Source organism: Ooceraea biroi, chromosome 1 (assembly GCF_003672135.1).
Source record: "Ooceraea biroi isolate clonal line C1 chromosome 1, Obir_v5.4, whole genome shotgun sequence".
Lineage (NCBI taxonomy): Eukaryota > Metazoa > Arthropoda > Insecta > Hymenoptera > Formicidae > Ooceraea > Ooceraea biroi.
The window spans coordinates 10,172,629-10,192,354 of NC_039506.1; the positions used below are offsets into that span (position 1 = coordinate 10,172,629).

Genomic DNA, 19,726 nt, shown 5'->3' on the forward strand with positions numbered 1-19,726 from the left:
AGCGGGCGGCTTTAAAGATCGGTATCCGGGTGACGTACAGCCGGTACGTGACCATTTCGGAAATGGGCACTTCGCGGAGACGACGTCCCGGTTTGAGAAACGCGTTATGAATGAATGGACGACGTTTCACGTTTGTGCGACAGGGATGCACGGGGCGGGGACGCGCGCACAATTTCTCATGGGAAATTAAATGGGCAGGTTTCTGCTCATAAAGCAAAGAGGTACGACGGTATAGTGCGCTTTAGGGAAACGCTATCTGCTACTATGAAAAGCAACGTGACGCTATGAAGCGACGGCGTTCTCCAGACCGTTTCGTTTTTACGGCACTATGCTTCCCGTGTCGCGTATTTCCGGTTCCGACACAATGCAGCGGAGATGGTAGTCGCGTTATTCTCTCTCTCTCTCTTTCTCTCGCTCTCTCACACTCTCTGTCACGTACAGCTTATTGTAAGAAAATACAGATGTAGAAGAAAATGGTCGAGTTAAAGCAGCACAAATTAGAGAATCTCTTATCGGATATTTATTTTATTTTTACGGATATTAAAAACGTTAAGAAAACTACACTGAGAAAAATTTTTCATCGGATAAACCGATTAAATAGTTTTCCGATTGTTAAATTTGTTTTCCGATTACCTTCATCGGATATGTCCGATCATTTTCCTTTGTCTTTTATGCACTTTAATCGGATATATCCGTTTGTTACTATGTAATCGGTTTATCCGATGAAAATTTTTCTCAATGTAACTTTGTGTCTCTTGCAGCCTTGCGTCGACGACTGTTAGTAGAATAATTATGTCACTAATTTAGAAGAATAAAAATAATCTAAGAAAGAGAGAGAATCACATTATTCATACACATACATAAATACATAGTTGACTTTAGATCAGATCACAACAAACAATATAATTCTCTCTGCCTTCATTTATAATATCGTCCTCATGGTCGGCAAGAACAATCATTTTTTAAAAATGTTTAAAAAAGAGCAATTCTGACATTAAGTCCAACAATATTTCCGAAATTCTTAGATACTAAATTCAATAAATTTCAGAAACTTTATCTTGATGCCACACATATGCGTGTAAAGGCGAGCAAATTATATGGATTGACGTTTAGAGCAGAAATCTGTTGATACTTTAATGATCACATAACACCTAAACATAACGACAGATCAACAAATGTATCAAGTCTGGCGAACATATTTTACACATGTTGGAACAGTTTCGCTTTTGATGTGGCGCTGGTGGCTGATTGATCAGGGTCACAAGCTCTGAACACGGCTTACGCAATTAGCATTCGTGATGAACGAACGCTGGTCACTGTTATAAACCAAGGGCTCTGTGGACCGTAAGTTGGTCAAGGCCGTACTGGCAAGTGCCAGGTGTCTGCCAGCCATAATGTTGGACGAAAATCGAGCGTGCTCCCGTAGAAGTCGAGAGTCCATTCCATCAGCCATCGAGCATCGCGGTGCGGCGATCACGCCTCGAGAGGGCCCCGATTCCTATCTCGTTCCTTCGGAACCACGATGAGAGTCATGGCTGGCGTTTATCTTTTAAAAGAACCGAAGAGGGAGAACGCGCAGCGAGAGATGGAGAGAGCGTGGCAAGGCGAGTCGAGCCACATGGATCTAGGTGGGGAGGAGACACCGATCGTGCATGCCACCGAGCACAGTTTAAAAGCAACCTTCGTCATGATCGCGTCAGCTGGCCTTTAGTTGCTCGACAGCTTCCTCTACGTCTTCGTCCTCTTCGGCACTCGGGAACCAACCGCGCGCGCGACCGAGAGAGACAACCGGTCGTTGACTCCTCTTTCCTCGGAATGTGGATCGTTAAAGATCAATAAGGTATGCTACAAGGGCCTGGTGGAGATGTACAATGGGAAAAGTTACGGCAAGATAATAGATACAGTGGATCGTACTCGCGAGTACAAGTGTCTCCCAATCGATCAACGCGATCGGTTGGCGAATCGGTAATGAGCGCGGATCTCGCATGAGTGCGTAGAATGCGAGCGATTGGATCGTTATGAAACAGGCGTCGATCGGCGATCTGATGATGATGATGATGATGACGATAACGACAACTACAATGATGATGATGATGATTTAGTGATCGCGTTGCTCGAAGATCGTCACGATGAGCGCCAAGCGACGAGTGTTCGGCGCCCTAGACGGGCTTATTAAGTGTGACCGTGTGATCGTATGCTCGATGTTCCTGTGGTATCTCGCGTTCCTACCGTGCATCGCCGAGGCCAACAAGCCGGGGATATGCGCCATGAACGGCTGCAACTGCACCGTCAAGGCACATCGTTGGATTAACGTCAAGTGCGTCTTCTCGAAGGAACAGGTGAATGCAAGAACACGCTCCGCTACAAATTGTTGTCGCGAGAATAATCTCGCGTTAACGTTAACGATACTGTTGTACAATCTAACATAATGAAACATTAATGATAATGTTTTTATCATTTTTATCAAAGTATAACAATTATTATTCCGTAAAAATTTTCTTAACCGACACAACGGGAAGGCAATGGATAAAACTCAAGATAATGCATTGCGTCTCTTTTTATTATATCTCTATTTATATATGATACTCCTGATAACGTGAAACCATTTATCTCGCTACTTCCGTTGTTTCGGAAAAAGCTCTCAATATGCAACAATGAAAGTTTATATCGGAGTCTCACGCGAGATTAGCATATAAATCATTGGCGATTCCCATCGGTAAAATACGGTGGGAACTGCACGTTCGTGCACGTTCGTGCACACTCAAGCACGTACACGTATATGTGCATGCGCTCGTAGGCGTAGCGCTGGAATGAACCGTCTAGGCTTCACGAGTCCTAACTTTTACAATAATTAAATCTGCGGGTTTGTGTGTCTTTTTCTCAAATTTTGCAGCAAAGATATCTTGTTAAAAAAACTCGACGAAGATCGAAAATAATAATTCGAGATCGGAATTATCTCGATAATTCGAGATCGGAATCAACTCATAAATAGCTTGATGTTAACAAAACAAAATAAGATTACAAGAGATAAACTTATTCCAGTTTGTATAACGAGAATCATTAAATTATGTTGCACGTAACGCGTGCAGAGAGATAGTTCATAATTCTTCTTTGAGTAAGGAGCTTGAATTTCTGCTACGCTTCTTGACCGCAAACTGGAGTAAGCCTATACCCTATCTGCGCTCCGATCAACCATTCACACAGAAACGCAGCGGAAACCAGTTTTAAGCGGCATTCACAGCACTGCGTTCGCTCTCATGGTAGCCCGGCACTATCTAAGAATTTCATTAAATAATTTTGTTTCGTAGCTTAGAGGCTTGGCCGTTTGATAAACGGCTGTTGCATTGAGCGTAGGCGTGACGCACAGAACAGACACAACGTGTACCAAGCATAAATGTAGTTAAGTATCCTTAACAATTGGCAGACAGCGGAGTGACTGCTGCCGATAAATAAGATCGATAACATCGCCGATCCTGTCTGTCAAAAAAGAATAACGAATACGGAAATGCATCAAATGTAAAAATAGGCACTTCTATAGATTCTCAGATAATGATCGAAAAGCAAGTATACTGTCAAGCCAATTGTGACAGAGTTTCGTGTACTTAACAGTGTTTACAATTGACAGCGTTGGGTTCGCTATTATACTGCCGGCCGGCAAATACTTGGTAATCAAATCAGATTCAGCGTCACTTATCATTCCAACGCCATTAATTCCATTTATCGCGTAGCCCAGCATCGCCGCTTGGTAACTGGTCGAACTCCTTGCTGGCTCGTGCAAGTTCACTCGTATCGAAACAAGGACATACTAATTTGATCGACGGAAACGACAAATCAAGCGATAATCAAATACTGAAATCACGACGAGTGCAGAAGAGTGATGGAGATGTGCGGATCTCTCTTGTAGGGAAATAATGTGAGATTTCCCCTCGCAATCAGCGATCGCGACAATAAAAAGTGATTGCGTTAAGTATGGATAACGTCATGAGTAGAGAATTTCATCGTTTCACTTCAAATGGATTTGATCGGATTACTAAAAATATTTTTCCGCTATCTCGAAACATAATTGCATCTGTTTGCTAAAAGAAATGCAAGGATATTTTTCATCCCTGTTTGCGCTACAAGCGTTTGCTGTCATTCATTTGTCTTTCTGTCTGATTATGTCGCGTACTGCTATTGGATCTGGAAATTCGATTAAAATATTGTTACAGCAATGGATGAATGTATTGGAGCGTTATGAAATCCGATTACAGCTTACACAGGCAATTCTTCACGATGAGCGCATGTGCCACATGCAGCTTCGCGCTGTGACTTAGATATATGGAAAGATCTCCAACAATAGCCAACCCGTTCGACACTTGGCGAGTAGATCGACTTGATAGTCCCTCAAATTCGTCCTCATGCATTCGGTCGAACCTAGGCGACTTCCGCCGCATGCAATTTCCGGTAGGAGGGTTCACTACGACCGAAGTAGAAGTACGGTGCATTGTCCGAGCTAGCTGCTTCACGAATATTTCCTAATCTATCTATTCATTCGACCACTTGAAATTTAAATTTAGATCTCGTCGCTCAAATTTAGCCGTAAAATAATTGTCTCGTTCAAGTTCATTTATTCTATTTCGAATGGAATATTTTAAACAGTTCTTTATCCCGTTTTACATTCTTTACGTAAAAATAACGTTAAAATTTTCAAGTGGAGCAATTAGCGAAGTCGATTGTTAATTCGATCCTCTCGTGGGATGAACGATTCGTTCCATCACGAACAGCAGGCGACTAATTTTCGGGTGCACCTTCAAGTGCATCCGCGTTACGCTGCCGTTGCCCGTCAAGATTTAATTCGAACGCTTTACGGCACCGTTATCCGTGGTCGTCGACCCGAAAGTACACGTGGAAACAACAATTAACGTTGGCGCGCCACGTGCTGGTCGAAACAATTTCGCGCGGCGGCAGTTTAGGTGTGCGATTTAACGCTCACGGACCCGTTAATAAGCGGCGGCTTTTCCCGACTAACTCGATTACAAGCCGATCGTGATTATGGGGGGTCAGAGAGGAGGGGGGATGAATCTGTTAATGCAAACCAGCGAAAACAATACGCCGCCGATTAAAGCGTGGTTGCGTGCAGCTACGCTGCTGGCCCTTTCCGCAACGGTCTCGCACGTTGCTTTCTTTCTCTCTCCTTCTGTCTCTCCCTGCCCTATCTTCCTCTGTTTCTCTCATTGTAATCATCTCGAGTGGAGCGAATAAACCTAACTATCGGAACTGGAAAATAACACGTCGCGCGAAATCGCACGAGAGCGATAGCGGCACTTAGGACGGAAACGATGTCAGCAGATATATGTACACGCGCGCGTATATCCGCGATACGTTCGATGACCTCGGCAAAGAAATATCACTGTGCGCAATTATCGTTGCACTCAGCACAGAGAAGGGAGAACAGAGATCGATCTCAAATATATAATATACGAAGAATCAGGCCACTGCATCGGGTTTCACGAAATTAAGGGGAGTGAGAGGAGAGGAAGCTGTGCACAGCACGCGAGTCGTCTTCGAGGTTGGTCGCACCTCCGCGGTCCTTTCATGCGCATTGCCCGCTTCGGTGAATTAATAAATTGGTCACAGCCCACGTGGTTCCTCCTAGGGGTCCGAGGGCATAAACCGGGGGCAGCGGAAAAGGGCGGGCGTCGCGGTGGGAATTTTGTGCGCACAAAACCGCGCCGCGATAAAACGCCGGGCTGATCCTCGCCTCGGTTCAATTTATTCACAATAGGCCCTTTCAACGAATTACACTTTGGTCCACGACGTATCTCGGGGCGTCAGCGCGAGAGAGCCTGCGCAATCATGCGGGCTGGTCTGCATCAAGGGAGGCGAGAAGTGTCCGGGGTAATCTTACACGAATCGAGTTTACAAGTTACTCTCCCTTTGAGATTCGTCTGCGCGAATAGAAAATGATATGTAAGGAGGCACAAGAGAGATTATATAAATATAATATAATATTTCTAAAATGTCATATGAAAAGGTAGCAGAGAAGTGTTGTTAAGTAAAAGATTGAGCACGTCGTCGAAGCGATAAATATTAATATTATAATAGATTGTAATTATATATATATAATATAATAATTTTATAATATATGTATAATATATACCTATTATAATATTATTATATTATTATAATATTTATGAATGTGTGTAAGCAGAAGAGATCCTCTTAATACGTTTCCATCTGAAACTCGACGATTTTTTCACTTTATGTAAAATAGCTGTGACAGCATTCGCAACAATGTAGATTAATTTACTCGCGGGGTCAACTGACATAACTCCAGGATTATACGAAATTATTCAATGTCAATCAAATATCTGGATATCGCGAAAGTTTTTATCTGCAATATTGTCTTCGCGTTTCTCGGCGCGATATTTCACAATTAAAAACGATTAACGCGATGTGCAGTCGGGAGCGTTGATTCGAAAATAATTCTCTTCGCAGCCCGCATCTACAGAGAGAAAGAGAGAAAAAAGAATTCTTCATTACACTCATGAATCTCAGAATCGTACGCTCGCTGACACACTACCAGCCTCGATAACTTCGATAACTCAATAAATGGCCCGGGGAGGAGGGCGAGCACGAGATCCGGCGCGATCGAGATCGCAGAACGCGCTATTATCACTCTCGAGTCTCATCATCCTCCCTCGCTCATCCCTACGGGATGATAAATTATTTTAGGATGGTCCGCCGCGCTACACAATACGTGTACACTGCACACGCATCCGAGAGCCGATTGCGGTTCGCCGGCTTTGTCTGGAGAATTTGCCTTGGGGGCGTAGATATAGCTCGACATCCTGCTTCGTTCATTCGCAATTCTCTCTCTCTCTTGGTATCTATCTTTCTCTTTAACAACCCCCCGCGAGCGTTGTCGGGCTATCGTGATTAGCCACACGTGCGAAGTGCCTCGCCTATCTACGCGAACACGTCCCGCGTATATTACGCATACATGTACACGACAAAGTCTGATCATCAAATATGCGTGCTCTCGTTCACGCTCGGATCATCCGCTGTATCTGTGTCTTCCTGGTTACAAATCGCTCCGCGATTTTGGGGATTTGCCCAATATTCCAAATGATTCAATCATTACCCCGGAATTTTCACTTCCCCCGTCTCGCTATTTTGAATACTGGGCTAACTTAGGAAATATGATCCTTTTCTTAGGAAATATAATATTTTTTAGTGAAATGAAGATTATATAAAACGGACGCTTTGTTTTTTCCGTTATCTGCATTAGAATCTTCTTGCGCTACTCCAGCAAAGAATACATCGTCTGTTGAAACAGTTATAGTCGCAACAGAATCGTTGCCGGGTAATCTGACTTCCCGATGACTAGGCGCACAAATGTGATCGCATTATCATTATATAAATGCTTCTTCCGCCTTCCCGCGCGTGTTAAAATGTAGGATTAATCGGTTTAATTGAGAATTCCATATCTCGAATAACTCGATCATAATCCCTTAGTACTCGCTGCGTGACATCAGAAATTGATGGAACTTTTGTTTCCACCATTCGTGTGCATCATCGTTCTCAACGCCTTACGATACGACCATTTGAAGTGATTCCACGTGCGATCGCGACGCGGAGCAGGCGGACGTTTAACAGCTGACACGCATAAAAGCACGATCGATGAAATCCTTTCTGCACTTGACGCGCGGCAAAAAACGCAGATGGGAGATATGAATTGCGGGAGATGAAAGCGATAGAAGTGAAACGAGAGCGATTGCTGCACAAGAGCGGTCGGCTCTTAGCAGATCGCAGGCCATCTAGTACTCCGATGCGCTGCGGCAATTAACCGAATTATCCCTTGACGCGACCCCCCCGGTCGAGGCCCCCGGTGGCATAATGGCGTTCGCTCGCATGTTGGCAAAGGCGAGCGTATCCTGGACCGTATAACCAGGGCCGCATATGCGAGGCGAGTAGTAATTTCATCTGGTACGACGAGGGCAGCCGGGCATCAGCGGGTGCATCGCCATTCCGCGAATTAACTTCCGGCATTCCCCGTGGCAATCGCCATAACGCCGCTTCGCGAATTTCGCGCGGCCACGGGATATCACGACTCCGGATGTAGAGATGCACGGTGATACTTCGTTCCGCACGAAGCGGCCATGTGAACATTCCTCCGGCAAGCTTTACGGCGCGGTCGAACATCACGAATATTAGTAGCGCAAGATAACACCACAGAAGGGCAGTAATTAACGGGCACATGGTGTACCGAGGATTTTATGCACATATTGTGCACGTTTTCCACGATTTCGTACCGATATAGCCTATTACCGTATAGATCCGTCAAATTGCAAATTTAGGTAACGTTGGAGAACAACAGAAAATTAATTTTACTTCTCCTTGAACTCTGTTGCGAGTTTTTTTTTCAAATGCAACGTAATTCCTCTGTCTGTTGGTGAAGTAATTTAAGTGTATTAAATTCGCTAGTTTTCATCACAAGGTAATAACGTAAATGCTACATACGCATAATATAACATAAATCCACTAAAAACCCACTTTCGCAAGCTTATCGTTGCGTGATATGTTTCCCATTACTAGATGAAATATTAAAATCTTGTAATAACATGCTAACGAGCTGGGTAATTAAATTGTTTAACAGTGGATATTAGAGGATGCGAGGATAATGTATTGTAATTTCATTATATCGATGTACAACATTAAACATTCAGTTCTACACACGCACACACGCACACTGAGCACAGCTATTCGCATTGTATCAACAGTTGTATAGTGCTATCGAATAATTTATTACCTCATTATAACTGTATCCTTTAATTTAATTTAATATTCTACGATTTATAGTTTATTTAGTATCTAAGAACGCACGTTATCAATCTCGAACAATCCGCCGAGAGACACAACGTGGCGAATGTTCACCGTTTCTTAAATTGAAGGCAAGGCTTGTCGCTGCCGGTTAATTTCGGAGAGGAGAGCAGAAGGCGCCTAAGGGAGCCTACCATACCGGAGTTTAGAATAACTCGATTGTCTGCCTCTCGTTCACCTCGAACTAGAACTAGACAGTGAATCGGGCTATTTTTGTACGTCGGAAAGTACACTTCCCCCCGAGGAGCAGGCTGCTTCCCATGACTTCGTCGTCAATTAGCCATGGCACAACTTCCTCAGTTCACGAAAACGGAAACTCGAAAGTTTCCACATAGGCTCGACACGTTCCTTGCACCACGACTTATCCCCGGTTCATTCATCTCGCGACGATCATTTCTCGCCCTGTTAAACGCATTTACACGTCCGGGTGACGCGAATTGTCGCGACGACGAACGGCAGAGGGTGGGATGTCATCTGCGTTTCGGCTAGCGCTTCTATTACAAGTTAATACGCCGACCGATGATATATGATCGTCCATTTCTCGCCAATTCTGATTCAGACGGCGAAACTTTGACGTACGTGACCGGGCTGCCTTAAACTCGAACGTGCGAACGCGTCGAGCGCGGTATCGGCATGCACAACACGTATCTCCAAGCTGCTTAATTATTTATCCATTCAACGGTGTGCTTCTCGTCGCATAATTTGGGGGTCGGCACTCGATAATAGAGGAGGTCCTCGAAGGCCACGCGAAGAAATTCAACGGAAAGCCGCTCATTTATCCCCGCACATAATTCATCTTACGTAATTTCTCATACCTCGCGTTTTATTTTCCTTCATCCGTCATCCGCGCGTCAACCATAATGCGCTGGGATAATTACCGCTGCCTTTTTCCACAATTTTTGAAGGGAGATTCGCCATGAAGCTTGCCGGCAGTTTCTGCACCGCCAGGCCAGGTCACATGGTGTAGAACTATAGGAAATTTCTGAATATTATAGAATCTCGCGGGTGACAGGGAACGATATTTACATTATGGATTGAAAATATTCAAGTTTTGACGAAAAATACCGTATTATTTGCAGAAATAAAGGCAGAGAATTAACATTTTGCGAAAACAGCGTTCGACATTATTCTCTCTTGTACCATCGTGATTAAACTAGCGTACGCGAGGATATTTTGACGCCGGCGTGAAGCATCACGAGAATATTGAACTATTATAATAAACGAGGTACTTTCTCGTGATCGTTACGTGTGTCGTGAATGTGGCAGCTGGCCAAAACTATGTTTTCTCAATGCCACAGGACGAATCCAAAGTCTGTTCAGCGAGGTCCAATAGTTACTCGCGCAATCCAGCTAAACTGGTCCTCTTCTCTTTATTTCCGCACCGATGCATTCCGACTGAGCGCTTGTCGCATCGTATAAGTGGAAATAATGTTTCCTCGCGTGCGCCACGTCGACGACGTGACCCTTGCGATTCATCGATATTCCAGACAGTCAGCTTTCTTGAGACTCCCTTCGCTAACGGTATATAGGTATGTACTGCAACCTCCGCGTTGCAATCCACGTTGCAGCAGCTTCTCGTCAGAGACAAGTGGATATTATAAAGGAGAAACTATTTATTATTCGACCATTCTGGCTGGTTTATTCGAAAAAAGTGCACGACGTTTCATCAACTGCACAATACAATAACAGTTATTTTTGGCTGAAAATAACTGTAAACTTTTCAAGGAGCACCTTAATGTGACAATAGTCCTACAGCGATCATTTATCAACTTGAATCGATAGATCGACTTGAGTCTATAGATGATCGCTGTAGGACTATTGTCACATTGAGGTGCTCCTTAAAAAGTTTACAGTTATTTTCAGCCAAAAATAACTGTTATTGTATTGTGCACTTGATAAGGGCCCGAATCAGGGTCGAAACGTCGTGCACTTTTTTCGAATAAATCAGCCAGAATGGTCGAATAATAGATAGTTTTTCCTTTGAGTAAAATTGTCTGGCGGAAGTAACGTATTCTTTGTAAAATGGATATTATAAACTCGCTTTCTTTATCGCGTATCACCACGTATGCTTAGTTCAGTGATAACTCGGCTTTGATGATAAACTAACGCCCTTTTTCGAATTACAAAGCAAGAAATGCCCAGTTTAAATTATAGTTAATATTTAAATTACACGTTTTAATTATGCTGTTTCGTAATTACATTTCATTTCAAATATCATATATTGTATGTCACTATTAAATGAAAATGTTTAAAAATTCATATTTCTATCGTACATTTAACTGGCTCTCACGTCCGCATGTAAGCCGACTTCCACATTAGATAAATAATAATAAAAGTCACAGTGCCACATTTAGCACTAAATGTGCCGTGAAAATACTGGAACTTGAAAAAGTTTTTCTCTCACGAAAATCTTTCTCCAGACATATGGAATCGATCTAAATCGAAACGATAACGGAAACACTTCGATACGCTCCGTTACCGAACGAAGGAAAACGAAACTGTCCCTCTTTTTTTCTTCAAGAGAAAAAGAAAAAGGCAGTTAAAAATCTGTCGTTTAAAGCCGGAACGAATCGAGATAACGGCCCTCAAATAACTTCGACAGAAAATTTCGGAAGTTGGAGCGTTTCCGTATCAGCAGATTTCCTCGCTAGCCGTCTCTCCGGAAATTGTTGGAACGCTCGGACGAGATATTTCCCGTGTTTAAAAGCGCGGCCCGTGTTAACTTATCGATCGTATCGTAACGTACATACACGAGCGGGCGAACGTGGAAATTGAATCATCGGTCGGAGGAGAACACACTCTCCTGCGCCACAGATCGTGGCGATCATAGAAAATTCTGCGATGGCTGCGGGCCAGCAGCACCATTCCCTCTCCCCGTCGCCGGTATCGCGAAATTAATTCGCACCGACGGTTTAAACCCGGCCGTTCATGACTCGCGAGGCCTCGAGAGATGCTCTTTGTGCCCGAGGTCCCGCAGCATGCAGAAATAACCGGCGTTATCCGCGCGTCCCGGCCCTTGAGTCACCCCGTGCGAAGCGACACAACTTTTGAGAGCGATCTTAGTTACTCAGCGAGGCAGGAGAGAAAGGCGAAAAGCATTTTTTTCAGCTTGCGTCCGGCAGTGCGGGATATGAGTTTCCCCTTGCCGTTCTTCCTCTTTATCCTGACCTCGTTCTTCCTCTTTATCCCGAAGAACCGCCGTGGGCTGCAGCAACAGCTGTTCTGCCACGCGACGCATCCGTGACGTCACCGATCCAACGAGCGATGAAAGCGGTACACCGTTGACACACACGTACCCTCTTCAACGACTCCGCTCGACATCGCAGTTTTTCCCGCGTCTCCATTTCGTTAATTAACTCTTCCCGCGCGGAACTCTCGCGCTGCATTACAAGGAAGTCGTGCGTATTTTTAATTAGGGACGAAACGCGAACTGCATTCCATGGCGCCGCTATACATGCACTTTGTCCGCGGTGTTACCAACTGGAGCAGCGCGGTACATTTCATCATGCGGGGCTAACGCGCAGGAAATCCGCAATGCGTTGGCTAAAAGAACAACTATCAGAGAATAACGCAATTCGCTAAGAGTTTCAAATGAAATGCGTACATACACAGCGCGTATTATACAACAGAAACAATAATCGCAGGAATGTCTTGCAGAAAGAGCCAATGGAACAGAATAAATTGGAAACGAGAAAATAACCATCTCGCGTAATAAATTAATTTTTTATTTGATTTCGTAATCTCTCCACGCTCGCGCTCCACGTCGGAGTATTTCGATATTGCGCCACGTTAAATATACATGCGACATGACCAAAGAAGCATAGAATACTACTCGCATGATGTAAAACGCCGCTTGAATCGCTCGTGCAAATCTACCCGCATTTTGCATGTGTAATAAATTTCTCGATTTCTCTCTGAGATGCGCGTTATACGATGCCGTTATGAAACTGGACCTCATATTGAGATCTCATCTGTGGGTCGTACTCATCCGGATGATCCGGGTCGTAATGAAGCCGCAGTCACTGTGGTTCAACAGGATCATCTGACACAGTTGTCTCCATGCGTTAATAATCGCATATCTCGATATATCTCGATCAATTACGCTATTGCGTGTAACGTTTACGTTTATCATACATCCGACATACGCCCCCGACGTGAGCGGCATGAAGCGATACGAGAATTATGTCTGTTCTTCTTTTATCAATGACGAACGTCCAAGCGTGACTCGTCAACAAGCGTGGCTGAAATCGAATCGCGAATTATGCATGTCGGGTTGACCGCGATGCAACGATGAACAACAAGAAAAGGCAAACCGGAGCTTCGTGTTACCGTGGTGTAACCGAGAGACGAGATGCGAAAGCCGAAACGCACGCATTACTCGACGCGACGAGCGCGAACAGTGAGCATGACTCACCGTCGTTCTAATGAACTCTTGAAACTATTTTCCGGTGCTTTGAAGAAACCAGCACGTCTTTCTTTGGCGCGCCGTATTATGCAGCTTACGCCCGTTCGCTTTCCTTCGCGTGGACAGGAGACAAGGGTAAAAGTAAACCAGACTACAGGAAAAAATAATTCCGAGCGAAAAGCACACGCTGTGTACCTCAACCTGCGAGAAATCCAAACAGGAAGAGAGTAATAATCTCACCCGCAGTTGAAATGTTCCATAATTTGTCGTCGGCGCTGATGCTGGAGGAAAGATAATTATAGAAGAATTAAATTCTACAAAATACGAATAATATTACGAGAAGCAAACGAAAGTCCGAGATCGGGTTGATTCAACTCGTGCATACGCAAGCATAAAGTAATTTAATCGTTGACTGTTTGCACAGTTTAACAACTGCCCGTCGTATTTTCAGTTCATCACTCAAAGCGTCATGATAAATCAAATATGAAGCGATCCGTTAGAATAGCTTGACGTATCGTATCTTCAGGACGTGTCCAAGGCAAACGTGTGTAATGGTGTTGTGATATTACTGACAAAAATATCTTGAGATAACGGATTTAGTCACCGGTTGGGTCAAAGGTGCCTGAAGGGACCGGATGCGCTCGTATGCCAGCACGAAAAATAAAGATACGCTTTGAGAACAGATAGAGAAGTGGATAAACAATTCCACGAAGAGACGGGAAAATTCGATAAGCCACTAATGTTTTTATTTATGTAGCGTTATAAATTGAAATTCATATTTTCACCACAATCGGATTTTTCGAAGTCAGATTTTGCGGGTGAGATTTAGCGGAGAGATTTCGAGGATTCGGATTATCGTTCGCAAGTTGGCTGCTGAATATTTCTCCATCTCGTATTTTTCAACGATTTTCTGCAGTGTACGGCTGTTTTGTAACGGCGCGAAAGTATTGAAGGTATACGGCATCTCTTTCTAGAAAGCTTACATCGCAGAGCGATAATCTCTCTTTCTGGTATAACATCGAGGGAAGCTGAAAGAGACGTTAAGAAATCCGAGTGACACATATGATCGGGCAAGTGCAGGGAATATACCGCCAAGCCGGCGCTGAAATAAACTTATAAATAGCAGCCAGGAAATCGACGTAGAAACATTTCAATGGAAATATTTCGAATTCACCGAAGCTCTATTAATTAATAAAACTAAATTATGACTGAGGTTTCGTCATCCGTTCTATCAATTATCAAATAAAATAAATAATGAATATATAATTGATATTGATTAGTAGATTAATCATCGATCCCAAACTGCTATTATCAGAATATCATCTTTATTACATGTTTTAAAGTAGCTTCATTAAAATTAAAATTAAAATTAGGAGAAAATGTATCAAGTGTAAATTTTAAACTTGTAATATTTAATAGTCCGACAATCCTCGTGAGATATCCTCAATATGCGTGACAGTCACGATTCCAGAAAACGTTGTCTTAGTCACGTTATTACGATGGTAACCACACATTACGCAACCAAGATGTAAACCGCGATAGAAAAGCGAACAGCCTTGGAACGAGATGTTGATCATGCAGAATTGCTATCTTCCTTGCGTTTGCGTCTAACCGCAAGGAACAAACGATAAGAAGCTTAACAGCATCACCCGCCTTATCTTCCATTTCGTTCTCTTTCCAGAATGTGGAATTGCTGGAAGGAACCATCCCGCCGGAAGCGACGGAACTCGAGGTCTCCCATTGCCGCGAGCTGAGGATACAGACGGGCGCATTCGGCGGAGGCGTGCCTCTGAAACGCGTGCACGTTTCGGGAATTTACAGCGTGGTCGCCAAAAGACAGGCCTTCCAAAATCTCAGCGCGCCCAACACGCATCTCGAAGTGTCGGAGTGTAACAGCGTATTCCTCGAGAGCCACGCCTTCCGGAACATGCGTGGCACGCTCAGCGTCTCGATATCGAGATGCAAACATGTGGAGATAAAGCCAAGCGCATTTTCGTGGCTCCTCTGGATCACGATAAAGGAAGTACCGTCCTTGGAACTCTCCAGCAATGCCTTCAAGTTTGAGGCGCCTCAACATGGACGGCACGGACCAGCGACCAAGGTTCGATATAGCGAATCATTTCATTGAACATAACGTAATGCTGCGAATATTATTTGACTATTATTAAGCGAGATTGAGATTAATTTACATTGATGCGTATTATTGCCCGGTTTTGTTACACATCATTTCAAACGAGTAAATATCGGAAATTTAATCACAATCTTGAACCGTTGCTCTCTGATGCAGATAATGTTCCAAAACGTGAGGATCGCGGAGTTACCCAAGGCGGTGTTTCCTTCGGCTGTCGCGGAGATTCGAATGGATGACATGTCGACAAAAGTAATACGCAGGGATGCCTTCTGCGCGATGACCATTTTCAACGTGGTCATCAGCAACGCGTCCATTCAAGAGATTCAATCCGGCGCTTTCAGCGACAGAGCCCTTATCCATAGCCTCGAGTTTGTTGACGTGCAACTTAAGAATATTAACACGGCGGCCTTCAGAGCTGGTCACGACAATCTGACAATACAGTATTCAAGGTTTGACATCTCAAAGCCATTTTATAAAGATCCTAAATGGTCAGGGTAATTAATGAGAAAATTTAATTTAATTTAATTTAATGAGTATCCTTTATAAATATAAATATCATAACACATTTTTTGTATTTTATTATTAATATCTCAATTTCTTATAATTAAATTTTTCAATAATCCACTTTGCTTCATTCTTCATCTTTTATTCTCTGATTTTACATTTTTGTCAATTGTTTAATATTCTTTATATAAATTCTTTTCGCCATTTAGATTATCCGAAGTGGACACGGGTGCCATCAACACGTCGGCCGCGACCGTCACCTTCAGCAACAACGAGTTCCAGTATCTACGCCAGGGTTCCATCGTGCTGCATCAATGGAACCATATAGCGATTGACCACAATCTCTTCATCGATCTGGAAAGTGATGCCATTAAAGCGGAGGTCAGCGCCACTTCCGCGCCCAATTTTGAATTCTCCTTCACGGGCAATCACATACACAAGGCTCGGCCAGGATCGCTCAAGTTTGCAGCGATCTCGCAGAGCGTCAACTCGGCACGCATCGGCAACAATTACTTCAAGGAAAAGTGCAACTGCAACCTTGAAGACTGGGTGCGCGAAGTGACGGAGCGCAACAGTTCCATCTCATGGATGATGGATTCCAGCTACTGCATTGTCGATCAGTTCCTAGACAGATGCTTGAACCTGCCCGAGGGCTACATGGCCATGCGAAATTTCACGAAGCTCATCTGCACGCAGCAAGATCACGTAAACTGCGAGAAGCCGTCGCCGAAACCGGAGCCGAGTGTCAGTCCACCCAGCGTGGGTCCTCACATTTACCCAAGGCAGAAGAGCTTCTTCGACCTGGAGATGAGCGAGTCAGAGCAACTGGAGCGCGAGAAGCGAATCATCGTCATTGTCTGCGTCGTAGCAGTCTTCATAGTCGTCGTGGCCATCTTAGCTTCAGGAATTCTCTACATGCGTCGTCGTGGTGTGTGCCCCAAACTGACGTCCGGACCACTGATGAATCTGGCAAGTTGGTTGTCGTCCAGCAACGGCATGACCGCCGCCACGTCCGCCAGATCGATTTCGAGATTGAGCGTTCACGAATATGCCGGCCTTCAACCGGAAACCAGAATCCTGCAGGTGGAACCTCAAGAAGTGGAAGCCATGGAGGATTATGACAATGATGGTGATATTTATCCGTACACTGAGAACAAAGCCACGCAAACATTACCAGAAGAGCTGACGGAAGAGTACCTGAGAGACCTTCGGGATCGGCTGAACGATCCCGACAATTACAGCCAGGCGAGGGACATGATCGAGCATCTGTACGATCTGATCAAGGTGGAGGAGAGCTGTAACAACAACAATGACCGACAACCAACGGGCGATCGAGAAGAGAACGCTTACGATGTGATCCTGCCAAGAATTAGGAGAACTCGCGGTGCGCCGAGACCGTCCATTAACGTCGGCACCAAAGCGCCATCCCTGGAGAAGCTGCTGCCAAGCGGAATACAGATCAGACCGCTTATTACCGAGTACGCACAGCCCCGCGACCAGCGAACCAGCGATCAGAATCACCTGTATGCCGAATTACCGGGCGATGAGACAGTACCCAGCACCAGCAGATTGTCACAGCCGATTCTGGAGAGCTTGATCGGAAGGGCGCCGCAGCCGTTGCCGCCGGATGTAGTGAACGATCATCTCGTCGGCAACGATCGTCCTCCGAGAAACTTTGGATACGGCGCAGATGATCATGGTCCACCGCAGAGTCCGAAGCTGGACCAATCTTGCAAGGCTCAATCTCACGCTAAGCCGATGAACTTCCTGAAGGCTCTAGGTGAGAGTATCCTGGGCGCGACCAATAAGAACAATAAGAGGCCAAACTCACTGTTGTGCGAGTACGCTGAACCATCCGATGCGACTGCTCATCTCTACTCAGAACTGCCGGAACCCCAACAGACATCTGCGTCCACGAGCAAGATGGCTAATAGGCCACTGCCCACGAAACCTGATCAGGATTCCGTCGCCGCGAGTGCGGCCAAGGCGTAGCGACGCCCATTATCTGTGATATAAGTGTTTTACGTGTCGTGAGCGAAGTGTCTTTTCATTTCACCGACTACATGAAGAAAGTGTTCGCGCACACGTGCACGTTGCTGTGTCGCTGAAGCGGTTGCGTAAGGCAGTTCGCGCCAGCCGAGAACGAGTCACGTGGAGTCTCCCGATTGAGAGATCGTGTCTGTGCCACAATAGCGGAGGAAATACGTCGGAAATTAGTGCAATTCACCCGTACACAAGGCTCGGAAGGCAAGGCATTTAGCCTGAAAAGCCAGGTGTACGCGTCGGAAACGAAGTGTCTTTACTTTTGAGCTGTGCGTGTATGAATAAGCTCGTGTTGGAACAATCACGCACTGCCAGTTATATTCGAATCAGTTCGTTCCCGTGAAAGGAGAGAACAAGTTGCATTTAAATCGACCAAAGCCACGCTTACGCGAAAGTACTGCGACAAGTGTGCCAAAATTAGTGCATTTCATGCGTATATTCGTGCCCATAACGCAATAAAGTTCGATAAACCTACGGTATCACGTAAGTCCGATTAGTGCGTCGTCGAGAAACATCGCGAGAAAAATCGAAGGATTTATTTATGACTGTCTGCGAAAAGATGGATGTAACATAAATTTATATATATTTGCTCTTCGTCAGGTATTATTAAATAAGTATTTTATATCTGACATGTGTGTATGAGAGAAATTAATTACCACCAAGTCCCGCTTTAGAATATCGCATTACGCTCAATAACTTTAAACTCAATCAGCCAATTATGATATATTTAAAATATCTTGATATTTCGAATTATTTAAATTTTTGTTTTATTAAATTACTTAAAAATTCTTTCACTTTGACATATTTTAATTTAATTTAATGACATATTTTAATTATTTTTTTTAAATAATTCAATAAGAAATTACGAATATACGTACATTAAAGTACATTTGCCAAACCGATCGACTTGTTTCAGGCAGCGTAAAGGATCGCACAGAAAGGCGGAATTTCTACATTTTCGCAATCAATCCGTTTGAACGGCTAATAAAATCCGCATAGGTCCAACAATCAGATCCCCTTCCGGCTGTTTTCGAACAAACATCTCTCACATTAGATAATGCACGCTGGTGTCCGAACGTATTCCAATTCACAAAGTACTTATTCGTAAGTTCACCAAGCGCATAGATTTCTCTTATCTAAATCTCTCGTGTTCGAAGTGTCTCGCGCCGTCGTTGTCTTATCTTGAAGAATTTTACGATTCGAGTAGTTCCCTCTAGACGCGGTCTCTCGATTGCCCCTCGAGAGCGCCCTCGGGTTCAGGGGTCGTCACGGATACTCGTCTTTTTTTCTCCAAACGACGCACAGTGGTGCTCCTGTCGAGGGGAGTCCACCCTGGGAGTAGTGCGGCCGCGAATCCAAACGGTTCGCCCCGCGACGTCTAACGAAAACCGAAAGATATTCTTAATCCCATTCGGGGCGCGCAGTCAGTCGGTGTATATCCACGGCGAGACCAAACTATTCCATGAAGAATGTAAAAGGAACAAATAGAGCCGGCTAGCAGCCGGGGCGGGCTGCGACGCAGCTGTTGACGTCTAAACGGCTGCTGCTCTTCGCTTCTAGGGACGGTAAAACCCAGAGAAAACTCCGCTCGGCGAGTAAGGGAGAAGCGGACAACAAAGACGCCCGACCGTAATGGAAAAAGTCCTCGCGAAGGGATGATCGTGGGCGGGATATGTCTCTGTGATGGCAATTAATTTTTCTGAATTCTTCGCGTTCTTCTCGGCAATTATTATTTCAAGTTTCAAGCGACATAGTGTACTTTTGTACATACTCAGTATAAA

General features: G+C 44.5%; 2 protein-coding genes across 2 annotated transcripts in view; one reads left to right on the forward strand and one right to left on the reverse strand.

The window, feature by feature from the left end:
- The window catches only part of LOC105286692 (E3 ubiquitin-protein ligase MYCBP2), a 161,624-nt gene that overhangs the window by 16,451 nt on the left and 125,447 nt on the right, over positions 1-19,726 (reverse strand). The gene's annotated exons all lie outside the window — the stretch shown is intronic.
- On the forward strand, positions 709-18,574 carry LOC105286691. Its single transcript, XM_011351819.3, has 4 exons — positions 709-2,339; positions 14,949-15,368; positions 15,555-15,847; positions 16,112-18,574. The coding sequence occupies exons 1-4, from the start codon at positions 2,130-2,132 to the stop codon at positions 17,892-17,894; spliced, it is 2,706 nt and encodes a 901-aa protein (XP_011350121.1). The 5' UTR covers positions 709-2,129; the 3' UTR covers positions 17,895-18,574.